This window comes from Protopterus annectens, chromosome 13.part0 (assembly GCF_019279795.1).
Source record: "Protopterus annectens isolate FY-2018-M chromosome 13.part0, PAN1.0, whole genome shotgun sequence".
NCBI classification, from domain to species: Eukaryota; Metazoa; Chordata; order Ceratodontiformes; family Protopteridae; genus Protopterus; species Protopterus annectens.
The window spans coordinates 286,450,399-286,475,401 of NC_056747.1; the positions used below are offsets into that span (position 1 = coordinate 286,450,399).

A 25,003-nucleotide genomic window follows, 5' to 3' on the forward strand; every position below is an offset into this window, starting at 1 on the left:
CACCATCGGGCAGCGCCGGTTAAACTATTTCTGGCTCCGTAAAGTCTGCTCTTCAATTTTTCCCTTAGAACTTCTCTACTTGCAATCTAAACAGTCTATTCTCTATCTCAAAAGCTCAGCACTTGCTCCTAAAGCATTTTTATATAGGTAAAGTACTTATATACTAAACAACGTACTACATTAGCCTAGAATCCCCTTGAGTACCCATTTCCCTATAGGTCCCTTCTGACTCAGTTACACAGCAAACTTTTTCACTTTTTCTAGCATGTTGAAGGGTCAGTTGCTAGCGTCCTCTCCTGTTCAGCTGGTGAATCTGGGCATCTTGAGGCAATGTTACAATTGCCTCATGTACACAGACAACCCACTCCTTCTCCCACAAAACACAAATACATGTGAGAGATGCAACTATATAGCCAAACTGGAGGCCGAGCTCTCTCAACTCAGGAGGAGAAGGAAACCACGCACACCACAAACCCAGTTTCACGTAGAACTATCACAACTGCAAAACAAACACATAAACACACAAAGACATACTCGGAGGCACTGATCAAAAATCTACCAAAACTACAGAGGCCTCCAAAGCAGACACCCAAGCAACTGCCACCTCAAGACATAAGACATGCAACACATAGTTCTCAAAGTCAGTGTGCTAAACAGTCACAGCCCTTAAGGCCAAACACAATGCCAGACACACTTATTATAGGTGACTCCATAGTCAGACACACTGACGTCCCACTCACCAGACTGAACAAGGAAAAGATCACAGTAAGCTGCCGGTCGGGCGCTAGAATCCGCCACGTAACACAAGCACTCAGGTCACTCCACAGCAAGTACAAGTATGACTCCGTCATTGTCCATGCCGGTGTGAACGACCTGAGATGTACCTCCCTGGACTACATGAAAAGAGACATAGAAGAGCTCTCAGATTATGTAGCCCAGTCCGGTATGACCCTGACCCTGAGCAGTATCCTACCCTCACCAAGAATGATGCCACAATACAGAGACAAAATGATCAGCTTTAATAATTGGCTTAATTACTGGTGTCATTCTAAGGGGATCCAATGTCTGCCTGCCTGGGATGACATGCTTGACAAGCCACGCTGCTTCGCAAGGGACGGCTTGCACCTGTCACCCCTGGGCTTCCGGATATTGGCAAAGACTCTTGCCACCCCCATAGTGCCTTTTTTAGGCAAGGCTCAAATGATAAACCTACCGCCCTAGAAAACAAAAATGGAAAAAAACTAAGGGCAATACTGCTCAATGCCAGAAGTCTAAACCTCAAAATGCACGCCCTCGAAGCCCTCCTCAATATGGAGAACATCGATGTCTGTGCTGTGACTGAAACCTGGTTCAAGGCTCCTGAGAGCACCCCAGCACTATCAGGTTATACCTCATATCATGCGTTCCGGCCCCAAAATCCAGAACGAACCACAAAAGGAGGGGGCGTATCCATATTCATCAAGGATACCCACACCTCCAGGTTAGTGACAACGCACGAAGCATCAGAGACCATCCAGGTGCAATTAACCATAGGTAAAACTGCCCTACAGTTTGTAGCATGCTACAGACCACCCTCTCAAACTCAGGAAATCCACACAGCCTTCCTGAAGACACTGGAGAGTATGAATGCCTCTCCAAACACCATCATATTGGGTGACTTCAACTACCCAAACATAGACTGGGATCATTACTCAAGCCCCAACACCCTAGCCCAAAGGTTCCTGGAGTTCATAAACTCAAATGCTATGGAACAACTAGTCACCATTCCCACAAGAGGAGAAAATATACTAGACCTGATCATCACAAACATGGGGACAAAATGCTCCACACCGGAAGTATATCCCTCATTGGTGAGATCAGACCATAAATTAATCTCACTGGAGATCCACATCCCGCCCCAACCCCAGCAAAAGACCACAGTGAAGAACTTCTTAAAAGCAAACTTCACACTTCTTAAGACTGGAGTGGTATCCTTCAAGGCCCCGAGCCAGTGGAAACCACAACCCACGCTGCTGAAACCCTTACAAATGCCTTCTACGAGCACCTCCAGGAATGTATGGATCAAGCAATCCCTAATAAAATCAAGACCCTTTCCACCAAAGGCAGGCACCGGTCTGGTGGACCCCAGCCATAAACAAACTCTACAACAAGAGGAGAAAGCTACTACATGACAGAGCAAAATCCCTAAAAGGGAAGGCATCTCTGATCAATACTAGCAAAAACTATGATCACTCATAAAATCATCCAAGGCCAACTTTGAGAGAAAAATCGCTAAAGACACAAAAGACAATCATAAGGCCTTCTTTAGCTATGTTAGAAACCTGGGTGGAAACTCCCAGATATGCTCAGAATTAGTCCAAAATTATACAAAAATCACTGAACCCACAGACATTGCCAACATACTGGCAGACAGGTTCAGTGCAAATTTCTCCTCCCCCCCCCCCCCAAAAAGGAGAAATATCTATCCCACCAGAGTCTAGCCTCCCAAACATCTCAGATGCCCAGGTGAGAGCTGCTCTCTCTAAAGCAAAAAACACAGCATCAATGGGACCGGACGGTGTCCCCAGCTGTGTGCTACACGAACTCAATGAGGAACTAAACCCACACATAAGGCTGCTGTTTAATCTTAGCCTTACTACAGGATACGTACCCAAAGAATGGCGTATGGCAACTGTGGTCCCACTCCACAAAGGTGGTGCTTCTACGGACCCTGGAAATTACCTCCCCATAAGCTTGACGAGCCTTGTCTGCAAAGCTATGGAGAGGATCATAATGGAACTCATAAATAAAGACATTGGGGACCTACAGACACTGGATCCTACCCAATTTGGCTTTGTCAAGGGCGGATCCTGCCTCTTGAACTTGGTCGACTTTTTTGAAACAGTCACTAAGGCCATTGATGAGGGTAAGGCAGTTCACACAGCCTACCTTGACCTAGCAAAAGCTGCTCGACACAATACCCCACTCGGGCATCATAGAAAAGCTCACCAGCTTAGATGTAAACCCATATGTCACAAGATGGGTTGCAAACTGGCTCAAGGACAGAACACACAGGGTTAGAGTGGCTGGTGCCATGTCAGACTCTAAGCCGGTCACGAGCGGTGTCCCACAGGGCTCAGTCCTGGGCCCCCTCTTGTTCGGCATTTATTTTTCTGAAGTGCAGGCAAACATAGGGGGATTGTGGCTGACAAAATTTGCAGATGACTGCAAACTGGGCACCATAATTGACACTCCATCAGACACAGACATCCTCCAGAGAGGTCTCATAGAAATGGATAACTGGTGCCAGAGCCATGGCCTTAAGCTAAATGCCAAAAAATATAGTCATACCCTTTGGGAAAAACAAGGTAACCCCTAATTACCACATAGGTGGTAATCCATTAAACACGGAAGAAGTTATCAGGGACCTGGGGACCCAAGTTGACAGTAACCTCTCTTTTGACACTCACATTGCCAAAGTTGTTAGGAAGACCTTCTACATTGCCCACCTGATCATGAAGGGATTCACATCCAGATCAGGAGAGGTCATTGTACCCCTGTACTCTTCACTTATCAGACCAATGATTGAGTACAACGCCCCATTCGGAATGTACCTTACCAGACACCTGCAGCAGTTGGAAAGACTCCAAAAGTTCCTCACCAAAAGGATAAAGGGGCTCAAACATATGTCATATGCTGTCTGACTGAAGAAACTCCAGCTCTATTCAGTCGCATACCGTCTGCTCAGAGGTGATCTGTGCCTGACATACAAGGCCATGTCCAACCCGGAATTAATGGACATGCTCCACCTCAAAAAATCCAAATCCACCAGAGCCACGAGAGCAAGAGACTTAAACCTCAACACTGATATAAATAGGACGTGCTGGAGGGACAGATTCATCACCCAGAGACTCCCTACACTATGGAACAGAAACCCAGTCCATGTGAGGCAGAGCCCCTCACTGACTCTGTTCAAGAGAAATCTTGGCGAGTGGATGGGAGATCATAGGTTTACCCCGGGAATCATCTCTGTGTCACTGCTGGACAGAGACACAGCAAACTAATGGGTATAGTATTCTCATCCTAAGGGGTGGTGAAAGCCACACACACTCTGGCTAGGCTTATAAATGCCCTAGGGCAGATAGCCTAGTATGAACCTATGAACAATAAAGATAATATAAAACCTGAGAAACTGAAAATTCTTCATCACAAATAACACTCTTACTGCTTCTATCTTGCTATTAGCCCATTAAGTCTTGTATATGGGTCAGCCATTTTTACAAAGAGGAATAGATGTGGACAACAACCAACAGCTGAAAGAATTTGTATGTGAGGTTAAGAAAAGAAGTTAAGTGAGATGAGCAAGATTCTCCCCATACAACAAGGTTGTTCAGGGTTGCATCACTTGAAGGTGTACTTTAAAGCTACACTGTTGAGGCTCGCACACTAACTCAAGTAGAAGGTTATAAATCAAAGCAGAAAAGGATGACCAAATGGGGGAGTAGAGAAGTAGACTAAAAGTTTGGATGCATAGCATTATGGAAAATAACTATACAAAATACTACTCCAGTCATCATTTTTGTTTGTTTGCTATTTTTTGTAATACTTTGTTGACCGGGTTAGTCCCACTAAGCTAATGGCCTCTTTTCAGTGGAGACGGGAGGTGGTATTTCTACTACTTGGAGAAATTTGGCCTGGGCATCTGGGAACACTACCCTTTTCAATATGTGCCTCAGCATCTTTTACATCCACCTGAGCTACCATCAACTCAAGCAGATGGAACGTCAGTTTAATGTCTCATGTGAAGCACAATACACTCCTGAGTGCAGCAAACAGTCCCCCCATCCCCCAATGCTACACTGTAGTGTCAGCAATACAAGTCACCTGATGTGAAAATAGAATCCACAACCTAAAGGTCTTCCAGCAAAGGTAAGCATTACCTGTTACACCACAGACACTGAAAACAACATAAAATATTCTAACACTTAAGACAGTGTGGGAATACAGAAACAAGACTACCAGTAAGCATGTGTGTATATATGCCAACAGGGAGACAGAAAATAAGCTACAGGGTACCTTAATCTACTGAAACAAATTGACAAAACAGCCAAGGTACTGGAAAAGTCATTCTGAAGAGAAAGGTTTTTAGTGAAGGTTACAGACTGCCTTCCCTTCCCTATCTGGGAATTGATAGCAAGCGTATAGGCAAAAAAAAAGGTACAGGCATGCGTTAAGTGAAAGCCCAGTTATGGACACATTTTTAGTAGAGACAAAAACAGAACCACCTGTTGAATTAGGATAATCAGCACGGTGTATAAAAACTGCAAGATAATGAAGAATCAATCACAGAAGGTTACAAAAGATAGGGAAGAGACGGGCTGGAAAGGCAATTTACAAATGCCTAGTGGGAGAACTGTATGGTTCCAAATGTATACAACGAAGTCCAAAAGGATTAGGACTTTTGCATGGAAGTGTTTGCATAGGTATTCTTATAACCAAATCAGACTTCAGAGAATTTTTCTTAAGGTAGACAGCAAATGCTTGAGGTGTGATAAGAAATACGAGGATACCTGGGAATATGTTTTTTTGACAATTTAACAAGCTGACAGATCGTAAAAGTCAAACATGTTTGGGAAGCAAATGACTGTAAATGAAGGAAATGATTATTCTGAGCCGAGGTACAGATTTTAATCACACAGACATAGTAAGGCTTTAGAAGAATAAAGCGATTCTCTGTAAATAAACAAACAAATGAAAAAAAGTACTTATTAGAAAGTGAAGTGAAATAATACAACTGGAATGGGATCTTTAGAAACAGGAAGGGGAGGAACTATACATGCAGAATAATGCTTTGGAGAAGGAGGGAAATTTAAGGGAAGACAAAAAGTGAATAATGTAAATAATGCAGTCAATGAAATATATATACTGCATGAAAAAGATAATAGAATGTTATGATTGCATTCTAATTGCATCCATGGCACTTTTTTAGATTTTCTTTAAGAGGATTTAAAAAAACAAAGCCAGCTATTTTAATACAAATCTGCTGCTACGGGACTGCGTCTCATACATACTGAAACCATTTTAAAAGCTTCCTTCAAATCTAAAGGTCCTCTGTTGGCTCAGTGCAATGTGCTGTACCAGACAAAAGTGCAGGAAATACAGAGAAACAGATCTGGAAACTGCTACTTCAACTTGTGATAAGCCCCAAAATGTGAAAGTGCAACACTGCCTCAAGTTTACTGTTTTTTTTTGTTTAGCATAACAATAGCTACCTCTTACCTAATCATCTCCAAGTGTAGCTGAATCAGCACATCAGAACTGATTTGCTACTTTACTTTTGCCCTTCTATAGCTCAGCCTTAACGCCTGTGCAAAGCCTTAATGTTCTGAGAAGGCACCTTGTTAACTGAGATCATTGCTTCGGTCATGTAATAACCATGGCATGGCTCTGAAAGCATGTCCTGGAGCAGGAAAATAAAACTTGATGCACTTTAGCAGAAAGGCAGTTCCTACTCTTGGGCTCGGATCAGATTTTTTTTTCAATTATTCTATTGCAAATAATGAAGATAAAATGCAATACCTGAACAAATCTAAAGATTTTAATTTTAAAACTATTTTTTTTTTTTTAATTTTAAAAAAGACTAATCCATGTTCAAGTACAGTAGCAATGATGTGGGGTGCTGAGACACCTTAAAATCTATTGTTAACAGGCAAGGGATATAGACACTGAAATAATAAGCACTGTGGGCTTGCAACTACATATTTCAGGTCACCAAGACTGCTTACAGCAGCAATTAAAGATTAAAAAAAATTTAGTATTGCAACTAGCAATGTCAATACAAGTAGACAAGAAAAAAATATATAAAAAAACAGAAGTTAAATCGCTGCTTATTTGAACTGTTAATATCCCTTACAATGCTATTTTACTTCTACATGCACTCAGCTATTCAGTTTTTAACCAATGATTGTTAGCACATCCTGCTTTAATATCAGGCCATCTGGCTGGGTTCTTCACTTTTGACCAAGGGCATACCTCAAAAAATAAATAAATTAAACAATGCATAGTGATCACTGGTACTTGGAAAACAGAATCACTGTACAGATTTAGTGGCAAAACCGTGTTATAACGGTTTAATGTTTACTTTTTCAAAGAGGTCACCACATGCCTTTGCAAATGTGGACTCTCCAGAGCATGATAACCTAGTGAATACTTTTTTTTTTGCACATCAGAAAATCTTGTGCAAATTTTTGTGCTCCCAAGTGTTTACTTAGCAGCTTTTGGCATGGGTGTAGTCTTCATTTTCAAAACATCTTCAGCACGGTTATCTGACATTAACCTGTAAGACGCAGAGACTTGCATTCCTCAAGGAACAAAGATATTACAGGCAATGACACAGCATTACTAATACACTGGCTAGAACAGAATCAGTTACTGCATACAGCACTACTTTATACAATAACTACTTAAAACAAATATAATTTTGTGTAGAAGTCAATATTTTCATGTCTCCGTATATAAATTCACTGCATTTCTTGCATGTACGCTTCCATTTATCTTTGTACGTGGGATTTTCTAGTTCCAATCAGTAAAGATGTTCAGAAAAAAAATTACTTGTTTTCATAACCATAGCATACACCAGGCTGTAGTAACCCATCCTCTGCTTTGGGAATAACGCAGCTGCCTCTGTTGCGCAGTGACAATACAACAGAGCTGGTATAACAGTTGCCCAGTCCAGGTAGTCAAGCCTCAGCAGGCTTTCCTCACTGAATACTAATTTAGAATAAAACACATTCCCTTTAATTTTTCCATTTTCTTTTGTCTTAAGCCTTCAGGCAGCCTGACTTTTTAGCACATTTATAATAAAGAAACACAAGTCCATGAATATTAACATCAAGGGCCTCATTTTGCTTCACTAGAAATGGTACAAAGATCTGAACCTCTGACCAAAAGTAGTCAAGCTACACTTAATGGAGTTAAATACTGCAGACAAGCGCCAATTACTTTGATAAAAATAAACAAACTGAGGAAGGTTCTTGTGGAAGGCAAGGAATCTCACAGTTCAGCTTTGTTAAGCTAAGTACAGTCATGTACACTTACTATAAATGTAGATGTTATTGTGTATTCACTGTTGCAGTCATTACATTTGGGTAATCTGCTGGTAGGTTGCCCTCAGCTGGCCTGATTAACAAAGTCTTGGGTCCTACGTAGGTTGCTGTCCCTTCTTCCATAACGTCAGGGGTATAAAAACTAATTTCACCCTTGGCATCCCTCAGTAAACCTGTGATGGATGTCATTTTGGAGGCTAGAAGGCCTAGTACTAGAAAATCTTATGCTGACAAATGGAAAAGATTCTGTGTATGGAACCAATCACAAGGAATAAGCACAGCAATGCCCAATATTCCCCAGATTCTGCAATATTTAACTGAGATGCTTCACAAGGGCCTATCTTTTCCTTCCATAAAAATCCATGCCTCATCCATTTCAGCTCATTACAACAAAGAACCTCCCCTCTTCTCTCATCCTCTGCTAAAGCAGTATCTCAGAGGGGCAAAAAATTTAAGACCTCCCAGAAGAGTGCCAACTCCTGCATGGGACCTTAATTCTGTTTTGGAAAAACTAACTCTCCCTCCTTCTGAGCCAGCTGCTACTGCGGACCTAAAATGTCTCTCCTGGAAAACAGCTTTCCTTTTAGCAGTCACTTCAGCTAGAAGGATTTCAGAATTACAGGCTCTTGTGGCAGTGGAGCCTTTCATTATTTTTCATCCGGACAGGGTGGCTCTCAGGACCAGTCTGTCTTTCATGCCCAAGGTGGTATCCAGTGTGGCTCTTAATCAGACCATTCATTTGCCAACTTTCTTTCCCAATCCACAGAACAAGGGTGAGCGGATTCTGCATTCATTGGATGTACACAGACAACTCAGATTCTACTTAAGCAGGACAAAAATCTCTAAGAAAATCTGAATAACTATTGGTGTTATTTGCTGCGGGGGCAGAGGGAAAGGCTATTTCAAAGCAGACCATTTCCAAATGGATAAGCCATTGTATTCACTTCTGCTATATGCACCATGGAAAACCTATCCCCAAGGGGATCAGATCTCATTCCACCAGGGCTGCATCTACTTCTGCAGCCTTTCTCAGAGGGGTTCCAACCAAAGACATTCTAGAAGCTGCTACCTGGAGCTCAGTTCATACATTCACCAAACATTATCATTTACCTCTCTTCTCCAAATCCAGAGCTGGCTTTGCCACTGCTGTCCTGCAGGGCCTTATAGCTGCTCCTAATGCTGTATAAATCTATCCTCACAACCATAGCTTTGGGATTCTACCCAAATGTAATGACTGCAACAGTGAAACATGAAGAACATAGTACAGTTGTGTACACTTACCATAAATGTAGATGTTAGAGTGTATTCACTGTTGCAGTCCTGGTTACCCACCCTCCAGCCCCCCATTTTTCTCTTACTATACCTCTCCTTTCTTTTCCTATACTTAAAAAAGCCTTTTTGGAGTATTTACTTTTGTTTGGAGGTATATATTTTGGGGTTTTAAATTATATATATAATATATTTAGCTTTCCTGGCAGGAATTGAGCTTGTAGTTGTATTTGGTAGGTTAAGGTCGTGTTCCACAATGCCATGGCTAGTCTGCAAAGGGGGGAAGGAATGGGTACCCCCCTGCTTGTTTATGTACCACATAACTGTGGTGTTGTCTGTCTTTATCATTAGTTGCCCTGGATGAAGGTAGTCCTTGAAGGCTGTCAGTGCATTCTGTACAGCTAGCATCTCTTTCGGATTGATACGTAGGTGCATTTGATTTGGGCTCCATTTGCCCTGAATGCACTTCCCTGCCAGATGAGCCCTGCCAGATGAGCCCCCCCAAACAGTCTGATGCATCTATAATTAGGGTTTGGTCAGCATGGGGTGGAGTGAATGGCAGTCCCTTGTTTTGGTGGCAGGCCTCTGCCCACCACAGGAACTCTAGTTGCAGGCAAGGTATGATAGGAATCGTTTCCAGGCTGTGACAATGTTGACTCCATAAACTTTTTATGTACTATTGAAGTTTCCTCATATGCAGTCTTGCATATGGAATTAGAAGAATGCAGGAGGCCATGAACCCCAAGGCTTGCAGAATTTGTCTTGCAGATAGCAGGGATTTTGTGGCCACCTGTTTGAAGTAAGTCACCAATTGAATTTGCTTTTCTGGCATAAAGGTAAGTCATCTGGGCAGTTGTATTCAAGCTTGCACCCAGGAATGTAATTTTTTTGAGAGGGTACCAGTTGTGATTTATTTTGGTTTACGGTGTACCCTAGCCCTTTTTTTTTTTTTTTTTTTTTTTACAAACGCCAGATGCTTTAGAAGAATGTCCTCGTTTTCCACCTGAATTAGACAATCGTCCAGGTATGGATATCTGAATTTTTTTTTGCCTGCAAAAAGCAATTACTGGAGCCAGGCACTTTGTGAAGACCCTGGGCGCAGTAGAGATGCTTTAGAAGAATGTCCTTGTTTTCCGCCTGAATTAGACAATCGTCCAGGTATGGATATATCTGAATTATTTTTTTTTTGCCTGCAAAAAGCAATTACTGGAGCCAGGCACTTTGTGAAGACCCTGGGCGTAGTAGATAAGCCAAAGGGCAGTGCAGAGAACTGGTAATGTAAGTAGCCTGCTTTGAAGTGGAGGTATCTTTTGCAAGATTCCCTGATTCGGATATGCAGGTAAGCCTCTTTTAAAGTCCAGAGTTACCAACCAGGCATCTTTGCCTAGCATAGGTAGTATCTGTTGAAGAGTCAGCATCTTGAATTTTGGAATGTCCAGAAATGTGATTAGAGTGGATAAGTCCAGAATTGGATGCCATGATTTGTCTTTTCTGGGTATCAGGAAAAGTCTTGAATAGAAACCTTGTCCCTTTTCCTCTTCTGGTACTGGTTGAATAGCCCCATATTCATGAGGGACAGAACTTGTTTCTGGGCCTCTACCCACTGGTTTGGGAGCAGATCTGGCCATCCGTTTGGGATTGGCAACATGTGGAAATGAAATCTGTATCCCTGGATACTATATTTAAAACCCATTTGTCCTGGGTAATAAGTTGCCAGTTTTGTGCATGAAGTGCCAGTTTTCCCCCCCAAAGGGGCAGCTAAAAGGCAAGTGCTTGGTGATTGTAGAGGAAAGTCATTGAGACTGTTTACCATAGGGAGGTGCCTTGTTGCTTCCAGATTTGGAGGTGGAGGCACCCCATTGTTTTGTTCTAAAAGTTCCTTGTGACTGAAACCTGGAGCCTTTGGAATGTCTGGATTTTACTTGAGAGGCTCTCGAAGGGACTGGAAAGGCCCAGTTCTTCTTGGAGGTTGCACTTGTAAGAAATATTTCACAGTTTGCATAGATTTAGCTTTATCTTCCATCTTTTTTAACACTTCTTCAGCCTTATTACCAAAGAGATGGTCCTGTTGTAAAGGAGCATCCAACAATTTTGCTTCAACATGGTCAGGCAGAATTTGCTCTTTGAGCCAAGCATGCCTTCTTAGCACATATCCAGTTACAGCAGCCCTGCAAGAGGTCTCCAAAGAATCAAAACCACATTGCAAAGTATGTTTTCCAACTTGTTCAGCTGAATGTAATAAATAATGCAAATCTTTATTTTCCACACAGAGATTAACATCATTTTCTGTTTAAGTAGTCCCACGATATGCTGTTGATATTTAAGCATATGAAATTGACAGTTTAAAGCCCGGATTGCCAAGGTTGCAGATGTGTAAACCTTCTTACCCCATCTATCCAGCGCCCTGGAAACTATCAGAAGGGGTAGGATTTTTAGCAGTAGAGGCCTTAATTGGGACCCTGAGAAATGGTTTTAGGATCAGCAGTAGGATTTTTGAAAAGGAATTTGTGGGAGTCAGGAACCCTGTAGTATCCGACTGGCTTACTAGGAGCCGGAGGCAGAGAATCTGGAGTCATACTAGATTCTGAAAAAACATCATCAATGTCTAGAACAGGAGGTATATGCTGAGGAAGAAGAAGAAAATCCCTAAGTCTCTTCTTAGATTCAGAGCAATCCTGACTTTCCCAGTGGAAATGTTCCCTTAAGGTGTGTAAAGTTTCTCCAAAAGAGAAATCCTCAGGAGGAGAAGCAGAAGGAATGGAGTTTTCTGCGTCAGCGTCCTCATAAATATGTATAGATAAATCCTGTTCATTAGAAGAATCAGAAGGAATAGAATCCTGATCAAAAGATTCATAATCAATGTCTTGCCTAGGTCTCTTAGCAGGAGGAGGTTGGCTAGCCCTGATCAAGGCAATTAAATCCTCAGCCATTTTGATAGTTTGCTTTTTAGGCATAGGGGCCTGCACACGTGGCCCAAGTGTCGTTTTTTTAGACATAGAAGTAGATTTTGGCCTTAATGGTGAAGATGGCGTCGGTTTAATGCACAAATCTTTAGGCCTGAAAACAACCTCAGAACCCGGTTCCTGCACAGTGGCTCTGGACCCATCTAAGGTAGAGACATCCGTGGGTTCAATACTTAAAGCATCTGGTGGCATACCGGACTCCGAATGGGTCTCAGTAGAGGCCTGCGAATCAAAAGTAGTGGGCATCAGGGGCTGCGAAAGCGTCTCACTGAGTACCGGTGAACTAGCGACTGACTTAGAAGTGTCGTCAGTTTTGGACCTCGATGGCCTGTCTCTGTCTTTTTCTTTGCGTTTAGGTATTCGGATTGCTAACCAACATCATTTCTGGACAGTTAAATCGTGAGCCAAAATATTTAGAAGCAAAAATGTACCGACGTTTAATAGTGCGTTGATTAAATCTAGCACAAAACCGACAACAAGGTACGTTATGATCAGGGCGTAGGCAAGGAATACAGTACAAATGAAAATCCTTGAGGTATTTGCTTCCCACAAGTAATGCAATTATTAACTTTTACTGACATCAGTAAGGAGCAAGAAAAAGTTTCCCCAACGGGGTACTTGGCTTTTAGTTGAAAACTTCGGTTTTGAAACTTGAAAACGAAAATTTCAGGAGTCGGCCGACCGGCACTTGCGAACTGCTTCTGCTTCAGGCACCGTGTGGCAAGAAAGACTGATGTAATGGAGTCAGCTGTATGTTTTACACCCCTGACGTCATGGAAGAAGGGACAGCAACCGACGCAGGACCCAAGACTTTGTTAATCAGGTCGACTGAAGGCAACTTGCCAGCAGTTACCCAAATGTAATGACTGCAACAGTGAAACACGAAGAACATCTGCAAAACACCAAAAGCACTAAAACCTGCTGGATAACACACTCCACTCAAACCACCTGCACTTTTTTATGCAACATAAAATTCTTGACTTTGTTAAATCCAATTACATACCAAGCACATCTATCCAGTCCTCTACTTCATCTCCTTCCCCAGGTGAATGTCCAGAAATCGATTCAGTTCCCTTTGGATTTTCTAAAGGGGTTTCCATCATCACTGCCTTTGACTGGTCTCTCTCTTTCTTCAGCTTTGCAGCTTCTGTATCCTCTAATGGAGGAAGGCCAGTTAAGTCATCATCATCATCATAGTCATCACCATCTAGCATCTCAAAATCTTCCCCATTGTCCAAGAGTGAAGCTTTACTACTTGGATGACTTTCTGCGGGTTTGGCTGTGTCTGAGGACATAGAGTTTCTGGAGTCTGCATTACTGGTGGCATCTTCATATTCTGGAGAGTTGAGAGACATATCACTTTGACACCTCTGCAGAAGTTACTGTGCTTCAGGCAAACAACCTGCAGACAAGTTTAGAAAACAAATGAGAAGCTCAAATCAAGTAAAGGAAATACTGAGAAGAGAATACTTGCAGAAATAAAAGCTTACATTTTTAAAATTATATAGATGCATTTTTTTTTTTTTTTTTTACAAATCAGCATTGTGCAACTACTAGTGACCTTCCTGATAAACTTAAAGCTCATCTCCCCACCACGAAGTTCTGTTCCACAAATTTTAATACAAAGGACTACAGTAACCAAATTATCCAAAGCCACTATGTACTCCAAGACCCTATGGACGGAACAGAGGTTTGCCTATCCATTCCTAACAATTCTCTTCATGACAGTACTACAGGTATCATAAAATTATCTGTCATTTAATCTAATCATTCTGGCATATGGAAGTTGTTAGAGTTTGATCAAATATTAAAAGCAATCTGTGACCCCAGTATGCAGAGAAACTCACTTCCTAAAGAGTTCGTAATACAGCCGTTTTACCAAGCAAAATTATGAAACTGGTTATACCTGCAAAACTATGGAATCCTTTCATCTATGCTGATGTCAGAATAATAAATCTGCAAGCAAGTCCTCACTCTGAAATAGCCTATCTGCAAGCCATACATGCAATAAACTCGTACATCTATTTTTGCCCTGCGATGGTGACTATCAAGGCCATGTGACCTAAGGGTACATATATTCCTCCTAAATTTTAACAAAGTCTGCACAAGTGGCAAAGAGGGAGACAGTGCCCTCACTACAGCTCCAACAACCACAGTTTCAATAGGAGCCAAGTCAATTGATGGTACGGGCAGGAAAGCTGGGTGTAACCATCCGGGGGGGGGGGGGGGTCAGTGGCCCTCTATCCGGTTATGCTCACTGCATCATTACAGGGTCTAACCTAGGCTGCTGTGTTGAGGAGAGTCACACGTCGGCACCTGATTTCACTTGGACATGGATGGTATAAAATGACTCAAGCCAGTGATAGTAGCCCTTAAGTTAGAGTTGAGTAGTATGCGCATACATGATATAGGTACTTCTTGCATTTATGCAATTAACCACACCACCAACAGCAGGTGGGGTTAATACAGGATAGAAAAATATGTTGTGTACCAGAACATGGGAATAGACCGGTAACAGCCACCAATGATTGATGTAATGCATAGCTAGCAGCAGATTGATTGTAAGTCCGTGCATTCAGTGGTGTCATTTCTTTATTCTCACTTCGCTGATGGCTTTTGTTGCTTAGTGATTTCTTGCTACTAAAACTGTTTTAGCAGAAAAAATGCAGAATACTCGCAGTTAAAAGCAGTCACACAAACACAGAGAGGGAACACATGATCGTTATAACGATTCTGGAAATTAATCAGACATCTGAAATAAGTTCTCTCCCCCCAAAACATACACATCATAAATTTTGAACAATGCTGCAGATGAGACAAGAGCTCCGTGATCACAAACTACTCCATGAAACTTGTGCATGGAATCACCCAGATACTGCACAGCAGGGGGGCTTCACGCAACATGCAGATTATTTTACATAAGAGAGATAAAATAATAATGACTTGTGAAGCCTGGTCTTCCACAGGAAGATACTTTGAAACTTCACTCGCGAGAGAGAGAGAGAGAGAGAGAGAGAGAGAGAGAGACAGAGACAGAGACAGAGACAGAGAGAGAGAGAGAGAGAGAGAGAGAGAGAAAATTTACAAATCAGTGCCTTCTCAAATTGGTTTTCAATGGAGATTCCCTCCAGCCAAACTCCTCAAGACATCTCAAAGCACAAGGCCAGCTCTCTAGAGGGGTAGACTCTAACCACATCTAACAAGGATCCCTTCCAGCTACTGGACACAGATTAAAAAAAAAAAAAAGCAGAAAGATGTTGAAAGTATGCAGTACTTCCCTGAAAGCCCTTAAAAGAAACAAGATGCTGTCAATTCCTCATAATCACTTCGTGGAGTCTAAGGTACTCATCTCCCCATTGACCTTCAAAAGCTTGCTCACCTTATATAAAACTATCCTACTGGGTTCAACTGCATAAACTTCCACGATGGAGGAAAAAAGCAAGTTAAACACTGCATGGATGCACCACACAGTGAAAGAGTACTGGCTCACGACTCACTGCCAATAAAGAATTCCCAAAAACTGGAACTTTCTCCCCAGCAGAATCTTAGTAGTATGAGAAAGAGAGGGTGGTATAGAGAAGGCATGTGTCAGCAGGTCTCAAAGATTTTAAGTTACCTTGTTTATTTCATGCCAGTTTTTACATCCTCCCACCGAGCCCGAAACAAGAGTCCATCTAAACCTGTGCACCACCCCACTCAAGCAAACAAAAATTTGATGTACTTTCAATTCACAAAAGAAACATGGAACCACACCTCTCAACATCTGTGCATAAAAAAAAAAACAACATTGCGCTGGCCTTAAAATTCACAACAGGGAGGTAGGAGGAGGCGCACATTCTGATTTTTGACAATAAGTTTTTATATACTAGACCACACAGCAATACAGAATCTTTGTACAAGCTTAGTATAGTTATTTCATTATACACTCATAAATGAGTCCGACTTTATGAGGAATATTAGCAGATCTACGAGCAGCAATGATAAATGTGAGGGCCAAAAATCACAGGGCTATACCTAAATCAAAGCAGCTGACAGGTATGCAGAGAACGTCACACGCACTTACATGTCCTCCTCAGCAGGCTCATGCACACAGTGTCTTAAGGAGGTAAAGCAAAAAAAGTTATAATAAATTATACTACAGGATCTTTGGATGGCGCAGTGGTGCAGCAGTGACGTTGTCACCTCACAGCAAGAAGTTCGCTGGTTCGATTCTCGACTGGAGAGCCTTCTGTGTGGAGTCTGCATACCCTCCCTGCGTTTGTGTGGGATCTCCAGGTGTTCAGATTTCCTCCCACATTCAAAAACATACGGATGGAGTGTTTCTCCCCAGGCCTCTGCTGAAAACAGGCTTTGTTCCAAGTCAGACTTTCCTGGTTAACAAATGTTAAATAAAATAAATTTCATACAAAATGTCAAAATAGCCAATACATAGAATCAGGAAACAGACAACCAAGGGTAAACTTTCCAGAAACTCCCATAAAATCAAATAAAACCTACCCCAAAGCTGCTACACAGACTGTTGCATTTGTGCATCACTGTCTTTTTTTGCTTTCAAGAAGCTGTCTTTTGGGCTTCAACATTTTGTAGTCCTTTTTTCAAAATTAAAGGGCAGATAAAATAAGAGCGCAGTTGTGCAACAGCACTGACAAAAAGGTAAGCATTTCATTAAATTATGATTTTCCCCGATTCAGCATTTTGATACAGCTTGATGGATCCTGAAAAAGCAAAGTCTTCACAAAAAGGAAAATGTGGACTCTCCACATATGTGCTCTCTTTTCACAGACATACAATGGCATAATGCCAAACAAACACTGCTTGCCTACTTTAAACATCAGATAAATACCAATGGTCTGGCAAGGAATTCACAACCGGATCAGCCAGCCACCCCATGCCTTCAAACTAGTGCAGAGGACTACTTGTATGGAATCGCTGATTAGCCTGTCTGGGGGTGGGGAAGTAACTAAACTATGAAATATTTAAGAAGGGGTCAAAAGGGGACGGCCAGTCAGGAATGCATTAAACAGACTCAGACATAAGTCTCACTTCACCAAGGAACACAGACAGACACTTACCTAGACCCTAGAAAAGGTTACAAGAAAATATGGTCGCCAAAATTCAAAAGGCCAGAGGTCCGTTGTAGGATACTTATTTCAGCCAATAACATTACTGAATGCACTTGAGGTGGGCTTGATCAGTCATCATAACAGTGACCACGCAACTGGAGTAACACTAAGTTTAAACACAACCCATACATCAACAGAATACCAGTCATTCCCAGTCCCACCCCCAGCATGACAACTGGTATCATGCATCAAGAAAACCAAAGCAAACACATGCATCATTAAGAAGGAAATGGCAGCCGTATGCAAATGGCCAGAAATGAGCAGTAAAACAAAACAAACCATGACAGTTTGTTGCACTTAGAGACATTGTGCAGGAGGTTTCTACACACTCATAAGATGAAACTGTACAGCATTAACAGGTCTTCCAAAACTAGTACTTCAGATGACCAATAATTACAAATTCTGGCAAAGAGTTATATAGAATGAAGGAGTCTGTAATAAATTCTGGTGGACGCCTCTTTGGTCAAGCTAAAACTCGGCATCATCCATAATATTTGCTGGTGTTTCTGCTTCCAAACATCTGCTAGGAGCGCCATTATACATCGGCTACCCTTCTGAGCATTGTGCATGCAGCATAAAGCTAGCTCCAAGACCTGCAAAATTTGGTAAATCCTCATACCTCTCAAGCGTACCTCATCACTGGGAACGATCCTCATTTTGACTCAAAATTTTGAAAGGGTTTGTGCCACATTAACCAAGTTTAAGGGATACCCATGGTAAATACTGAATCACATTAATTTATCAAAAGAACATTCTATAGGTAAAAGTAACATTTTACCCATGCTGTGAATTTAGGTCAAGTGGTTAGCAAGCTGTTAGTAATGGTGACAGTTAAGCAGAAAACTAAACAGGGTAAGCTGAACGCCAGTAAATTTTCTTTGTAGAATGGGAAATCATTTAAGTTTAACAGATTTGTCCATTTATTTTTAATAATCTTGGTTAAGACTGTTATGCTAGGTTCCCCAAATGTACCAAATTCTGTTTTCCCAAAAATTTAAACTCACTACCTTTCAAAAGTAATTGCACTACCTTTCATTTTGCTTAGGATTAATACCAGATTTTTTGCACTGTTTTGGCCCCCATTCCAGGAAACCAAAATAAAATTAGCTAAGACCCATATTCTGTTACTGTATTCTATAAACTACTACCACTGCAAACATAGCATGCTTTTTTTTTTTTAAATAATTTTGACAAAGTCTTTTTTCCACAATATTGAAATTCCACTTCTTTTGTTCTTATACATTTCACCGAGCCCAAAGTTTCATATTGGGCATATTTATCTTCATCTGCACTGTTTAAGAAAACCTTTTGCAGATACAATACTATAGCAATAACCCACGCCTGGGTGTGGGTAATGCTAAATTTACCCACGGTTGGCGTGGTTTGGTCCCTCGGGCTTCTCGGGACCAAACAAAGCCAACCGTGGGTAATTTAGCATTACCCACACCCAGGCGTGTTATTGCTATACATGACATTATTTAAGAAAATAAACTGTTACTTTTCTTAAATAATGGCATAGTATAATGCCTGTTTACTGCCCTTCCGCAGATGTCTGGCATCCGGCAGTTCTGATGTACTGCGCGCCTGCGCAGTACATCAGAGTTGAGCAAAGCAACGGAGAAAGCAAGATCTCCGTTGCTTTTAGTCTCGCTATGTTAAATGAGTTTAACATAGCGAGACAGTTTTAAAATAAGCAACGGACATCTCCGTTGCTTATTTTAAAACTGTCTCGCTATGTTAAACTCATTTAACATAGCGAGACACTAAAAAAAAGCAACGGAGATCTTGCTTTCTCCGTTGCTTTTTTTAAACACTGTCTCGCTATGTTAAACCCTTTTAACATAGCGAGACAGTGTTTTAAAAAAACGAGTTATACTAATGGAAAAAAGTCCGGGCAACCGGACCTTTTTCCATTAGTATATCTCGATTTACAACGGGCACGCTGGCCAATCAGCGTGCACGTTTTGGGGGGGGGGGGTCATGGTATAATAACACATTTTAGTGTTAATATATTTCAGTAGCCCCCCTCCCTTTAGTGCGACTGTTTGAGCTGCTTATATCATAAAATAAAGATCCATTAATACTGCTAGCATATTCTATTGAGATTATACTATGAATAAATTCTCAAGCACATTTCCTCAGTTTCTCTTTCCATGTCAAAGTATTAGTTCTAGTTGTATCTCATGCCTATCATTAGGGTCTTTAGCCTCAAGCACTAAATGAGAAGCATATTAAGTCAAACTATTTAATATAATCATATACAGCACATCTGTGGAATCTATCCAGATTTCTAGCTTAAGAAATACTTACTCAAGTTACTCCTCCAACTCTGTCCTTCTATTTCTATCTAATCTCTTCTTAAGTCAGTCTTAACTTAATCAAAGTTATTACCATAAGACTATAACTCTCATGTATTAACCATTCTAATGTGACAAAGGTTTTTACTGTTCCTAATATGTGCATTTTATTTAATATTAAAAGAACCTACACTAAATCTAGATGGAATAAATTTTTCTCTGAGAAATTCCTAAATGATATAAATAATTCAGTCCATACATTCTAGGACATTTGACAAAATTATAACACGTTCAATTTAAAATTATATTTTCTTTCACATTCAGATAGGTTACATTCTTCCCCTACATCCTTCCCCTACATCCTCCATTTGTGTCCCATTCATTCTTTACTTATTTCCCTATCGAATCTTCTTATACAGCAGATGATAGCAAGGTATAGAACATGATGTCCTTTGATGCTTATTTCACTTGTCTAACAATGAAATTTTCTGTATTGCATTCATTTTTTGGCATACAAGGATTTAGTTAATAACTGCTATTTATCTGCTAAAATGTCACTATTTTCAAAACAATTCCTAAATTACTAGTAACTATTCTTCATTCTACACCATCATATGTTGCAACTTTCATACTATTTATCAGCTTTATGATAGGCAACTTTAAATGTATCAGCATTTAATCTACTATAAAAGCAATGTATAATGGGCTTACAAGTTGCTATATACTATATTTACATATGTACACGAACAGGCATCATTACAAATTAAACAAGTCCAACGATGTAAATAACAGATGTACATACTACCACAGGTCTACTTGAGCCACATAACAAAACAGAAAATTAAAGCATGTTAGTGCCTTCGTTGAAGGTTGGGCATCGAGCTGGCACCTCGGCATTTTGTAAAAAAATCTACTGCCAATCATTAGCGGACTGGAGTTCTGCTGTGGCGACCCCTTACTGGGAAAAAGCCGAAATACAAACAACCGCTGAAGTACAAATCTGTTAACAGACCACTAAAATCACATGTTTTGCTACTGAACATATGTGCAAGTTATTTATACAAGAATAAAAATTAGGAGAAGGAACAATATGAACAAATGTCATACACTTTGACATTTGATAACAAAACCTATTACCTTAGATTCTTCATGCAATTCGTGATTTGCCTCTTTTCTTTAAGAAATCTAAAAGAAATCACAAACTAATTCCCATACATATTTACAACCATTCTACTGTATTAAATCAGATTATTCGACACTTGAATCTAACAGGCATATTACTGCAACATTAAAAAAAATCTATTCCCATCTCCTTTTCCACAGGTCTAATAGAAAGATGCCCAATTAAATATAGCAATAATTTTTTTCTACAAATCATTTATTTTATTTTACATTTGTTAACCAGGATGGTCCGACTGGATACATGTCCTTTTTCAGTGGAGGCCAGGGGAGAAAAGCTCCAACAGAGTTACATTGATAATTAGGTACAGTAAATGAGCTGAAAGAACTTAACAAAAACATAGGCTATTTACATACAAGTATAAGACTGCCATTACTATTTCTGAGATTACTACAAATGTAACATTATTAACGTATTAGCAAGGACGGTAGGCAGTATAATGACATAAAGAAATATGTATCCTGTCTAACTCTATCACAGTATACAAAGTACTTATCATCTTAGCTAGTTGTTTATGTTTTAGTTAATGGCACAGAGCTAGTCTGGGTTTGAGCAAGGACATAGCCAGTGTGACTTGAAATGGAGTTTTAGACTATTTTTGAATTGACTTAGAGAAGTTGCAAGCGTGATGTTATTTGGGAAAGAGTTCCATATTTTACCAGTGGTGTTGGCAAATAGCGCGTCACCAACTAGGTTGAGAGGTTTAGTTGTTTGGACAAGGAGTCTGTTTGCTGAGCGAAGGCAGCTCTCTATTGGAGTAGGGAGTCATTAAGTTTTTTAGTGCTGGGGTATTCTCAGGTTGTTTAAGGATTTTGAAGGCCTCTGAGTTGGGACTGGTGAAGGTGGTGTGGGAATTCTATCCATCCAAGCTTTTTCAGGTTAGTACAGTGGTGTGTTCTGTAGGGTAGGCCTGTAACGAACCTGGCAATGTGATTATAGCAGGATGAGAGCTTGGCCAGATCAGATTTGTTAAGGTGAGTGAGGACAGGAGAGGCATATAGTAGGGTAGAGAGAAGGTGTGAACGGGCTGTGGCTGCCCTGGCATTCGGGGTAAGGAAGGCTTTAATTCTATATAGGGTCCCAAGTTTCTTGTTGATTGACTTAATTTGAGTTTATTGTCAATGTTTACTCCTAATAGCTTTGTACAGGTGTCTGGGGAGATGATGGTCCCATTATTGGATTTTATAGTGAAGTTTTCAGTCGGAGATCTATTGGTTGGGTAGAAGAGAAGTAACTTGGTTTTGTTTGGATTTAAGATCAGGAGATGGTTGGCAAGCCAGTTTTCGACTCTGGTGAAGCTATGTTGGGTGGTAGTTAGTAGATTTGCAAGAGAGGCATTGGAACATATTATAGTCGAGTCATCTGCATATTGAATGCAGGTGGCTTCAGGGATGACTGTTTGGATGTCGTTTATGAAGACTGAAAAGAGGAGAGGTCCTAATATGGAACCTTGAGGAACTCCTATGGTATTTGGTAGTAGGCAGGAGAGCTTGTTTTGCCACATTACTGCTTGTTGTCTCCCAGTGAGGTAAGCTTGAAACCAGTCAAGGGCTGGAGTATCTAGATACAGGGTTTTTAAAGTATACAGAAGTAACTGATGGTTTACCATATCGAAGGCTTTTGATAGGTCCAGGAAGAGAGCGGAGGATATTTTTTTATTATTCCGGTTAAGATTAATGTTTTCAGTAAAAGAGAGGAGGGCAGTGGTTGTACTATGATGGGGTCTGAATCCATGTTGAGAGTCTGTGAGTAGTTTATTTTGGGTTGGATAGAGCATTAGTTGGTTGTGCATGCACTTTTCCATAATTTTGGCAAGTGGTGATAGTATGGCTATAGGTCTATAGTTGGATAGTTCTGTGGATGAACCTCCTTTGTGGAGTGGAATAACATAGGATATTTTCCAAATTGAGGGGATTGAGGCCTCTGTTAGGGTAGGCTACGACATCTGCAGCAATTTGCAGGTATTTATAATAAATAAAATTCTACAAATCAACCTCCTTTTTTCTCCATTTTTCTACATGGGGTCAGTGGGTCATGTTAACTGTCGCCACCTCTCTTGATTCAATGCTACACTCCTGCCTTCTTCTACACTCATGCCTGACTGTTGGAGATCTTCTCTCATACAATCCATCCACCTCTTTGCTGGATGTCCTCGTTTCCTCTTCCCTTCTTCACCAGACTGTCTTCTGCTTTAATGCACATGCCCAAACCATCGAAATCTGTTCTCTCCAATCTTTTTTGCAACTGGTACTACTTTGGCTTCCTCTCTTATGTCCTCATTTCTTCATCACCTGTCCAGCGGTGCACATCCTACCACCCATTTCAGGCACTTCATTAGAAAAATTTCTATACCTCCATTTAAAAGTCTCAGTTTGGATTCGTCAAGGGCAGGTCATGCTTACTCAGTTTGGTGGAGTTTTTTTTTTTTTTTTTTTGAAAAGGTCACCAAAGCAACGGATGAAACAGCAAACGGTACACACCTCATTCCTTAATTTGGTCTAAGTTTCTGACACAATTCCCCACTCGGGCAGAGTAGAACAGCTATATAAACTATGACTAAACCCTTATGTCACCCACTGGCTTGCCAAATGGCTCAAAGAGGACACATGAAATCAAAATAGGGGAAGTTACCTCTACAAAATGAGCAGACAACAGTGGAGTTCCCCACGGTTCTGTGCTGGGACCTCTTCTGTTTGGCATCTGCAATTCTGAAGTAGAACCTGATAGCAAAGGACTCTAGATTTGCACATGACTTGCAAGCTACGAGCAGTCCTTAAATCCCCAAATGACATCCATCCTGCAGAAAAATTTGTCTCAAATAACTGGTGCCAAAATCATAGACTGAAACTAAATGCCAAAAAATGCATTACTATATCCTTTGGGAAGTCATCTATTCCAGAGAGTAACTATTTGGACAATATACCCGTAAGAGTTGACCCACTTGTTTGGGATTTTGAAACTTATGTGGACAGCGACCTAACTTTTGACAAACATGAGTCCATTGTATGAAAGTCCTTCTATATGGCACAAATTATAAACAAAGGGATTGCGTCTAGATCTAGGTATGTCATTGCCCCCCTTTACTCATCCCTCATTATGCCAATCAATGAATATAATGACCCCTTTGTGTGCGTCTGGACAGACACATGCCAAATAGAACACCCACAGAGATGCATTATGAGAAAGATACAAGGCCTAAATAACATGAACTACATGGGCCAACTTAAAAGCCTTGCCACTATACTCTGTATCCTACTGACTGTTAAGAAGCAACCTGTGTCTAGCATACAAGGCATCCTCAGACCAAATACTGATGGATTTACTGCACATCAGCAAGTTAAATGGAATCACAAATACTAGATCTAGGGATCTAAACCTACTCTCAAACATTAACACAACAATTTGGAGGGGCAGGTGCAACTCAGAGGATACTGCTACAATGGAAGGACTCCTCATTCACATAAAACAAAGTTCATCCCTGTCCATATTCAAGTGCAACTGTGGATGAGAAACAGAAAATGTATGCCAGGACTGCCCACTGTACTACTAACTGACAGAGGTAGCTCCTAAATGTTTTATCCCACGCATGGGTTCCTTCAGATTATCTATGGTTCACCAGTTATTCTCACTAAGGGTGATATATAATGAATCAACCATGGGATGGGTAAGGCTAATCTATAACCAAATGGGAGAGGTCATTTCAAGAACAAAACGGGAAACTGGCTAGGCTTAAAATGACCTGCAAGGGCAACCAGCCTAATACTTACTTACGAACTTAACAGCCTATAAAAAACACCTAGGAGTCTATAAGAAACACCTGAAGTCTGGATGAATATGGATACAATATGCATCTTTTAAATCTAGTGTTACCAGGAAACTTGCAGGTCCAAAAGTGACAGCATTTTGAACATGGGCACCATCATAAAAACAGATTTAGGAAAGAATGATCCAGAACTGGTCTTTCTTTGGCACTAAAAACAATCCTTAACTCATTACATCTGAGTGACGCCTGCAGGTGCATCTGCAGTTAACTCCTGCTGATGCCTCTAGGCATCAAATATTGCTTGTTCATATTTGCATCAATAAT

The 25,003-nt window shown here is 40.9% G+C and overlaps 1 protein-coding gene across 4 annotated transcripts in view; it reads right to left on the bottom strand.

Moving 5' to 3' along the window:
* FKBP8 (FKBP prolyl isomerase 8) overlaps positions 1–25,003 on the bottom strand; it is a 442,948-nt gene that overhangs the window by 386,259 nt on the left and 31,686 nt on the right. For all 4 annotated transcript variants that reach the window (XM_044053847.1, XM_044053849.1, XM_044053848.1 and 1 more), the window contains exon 2: positions 13,320–13,718. In XM_044053847.1, coding sequence (XP_043909782.1) covers positions 13,320–13,671 — 352 coding nt within the window. In that variant the 5' untranslated portion in view covers positions 13,672–13,718. The remainder of the gene's footprint in view (positions 1–13,319; positions 13,719–25,003) is intronic.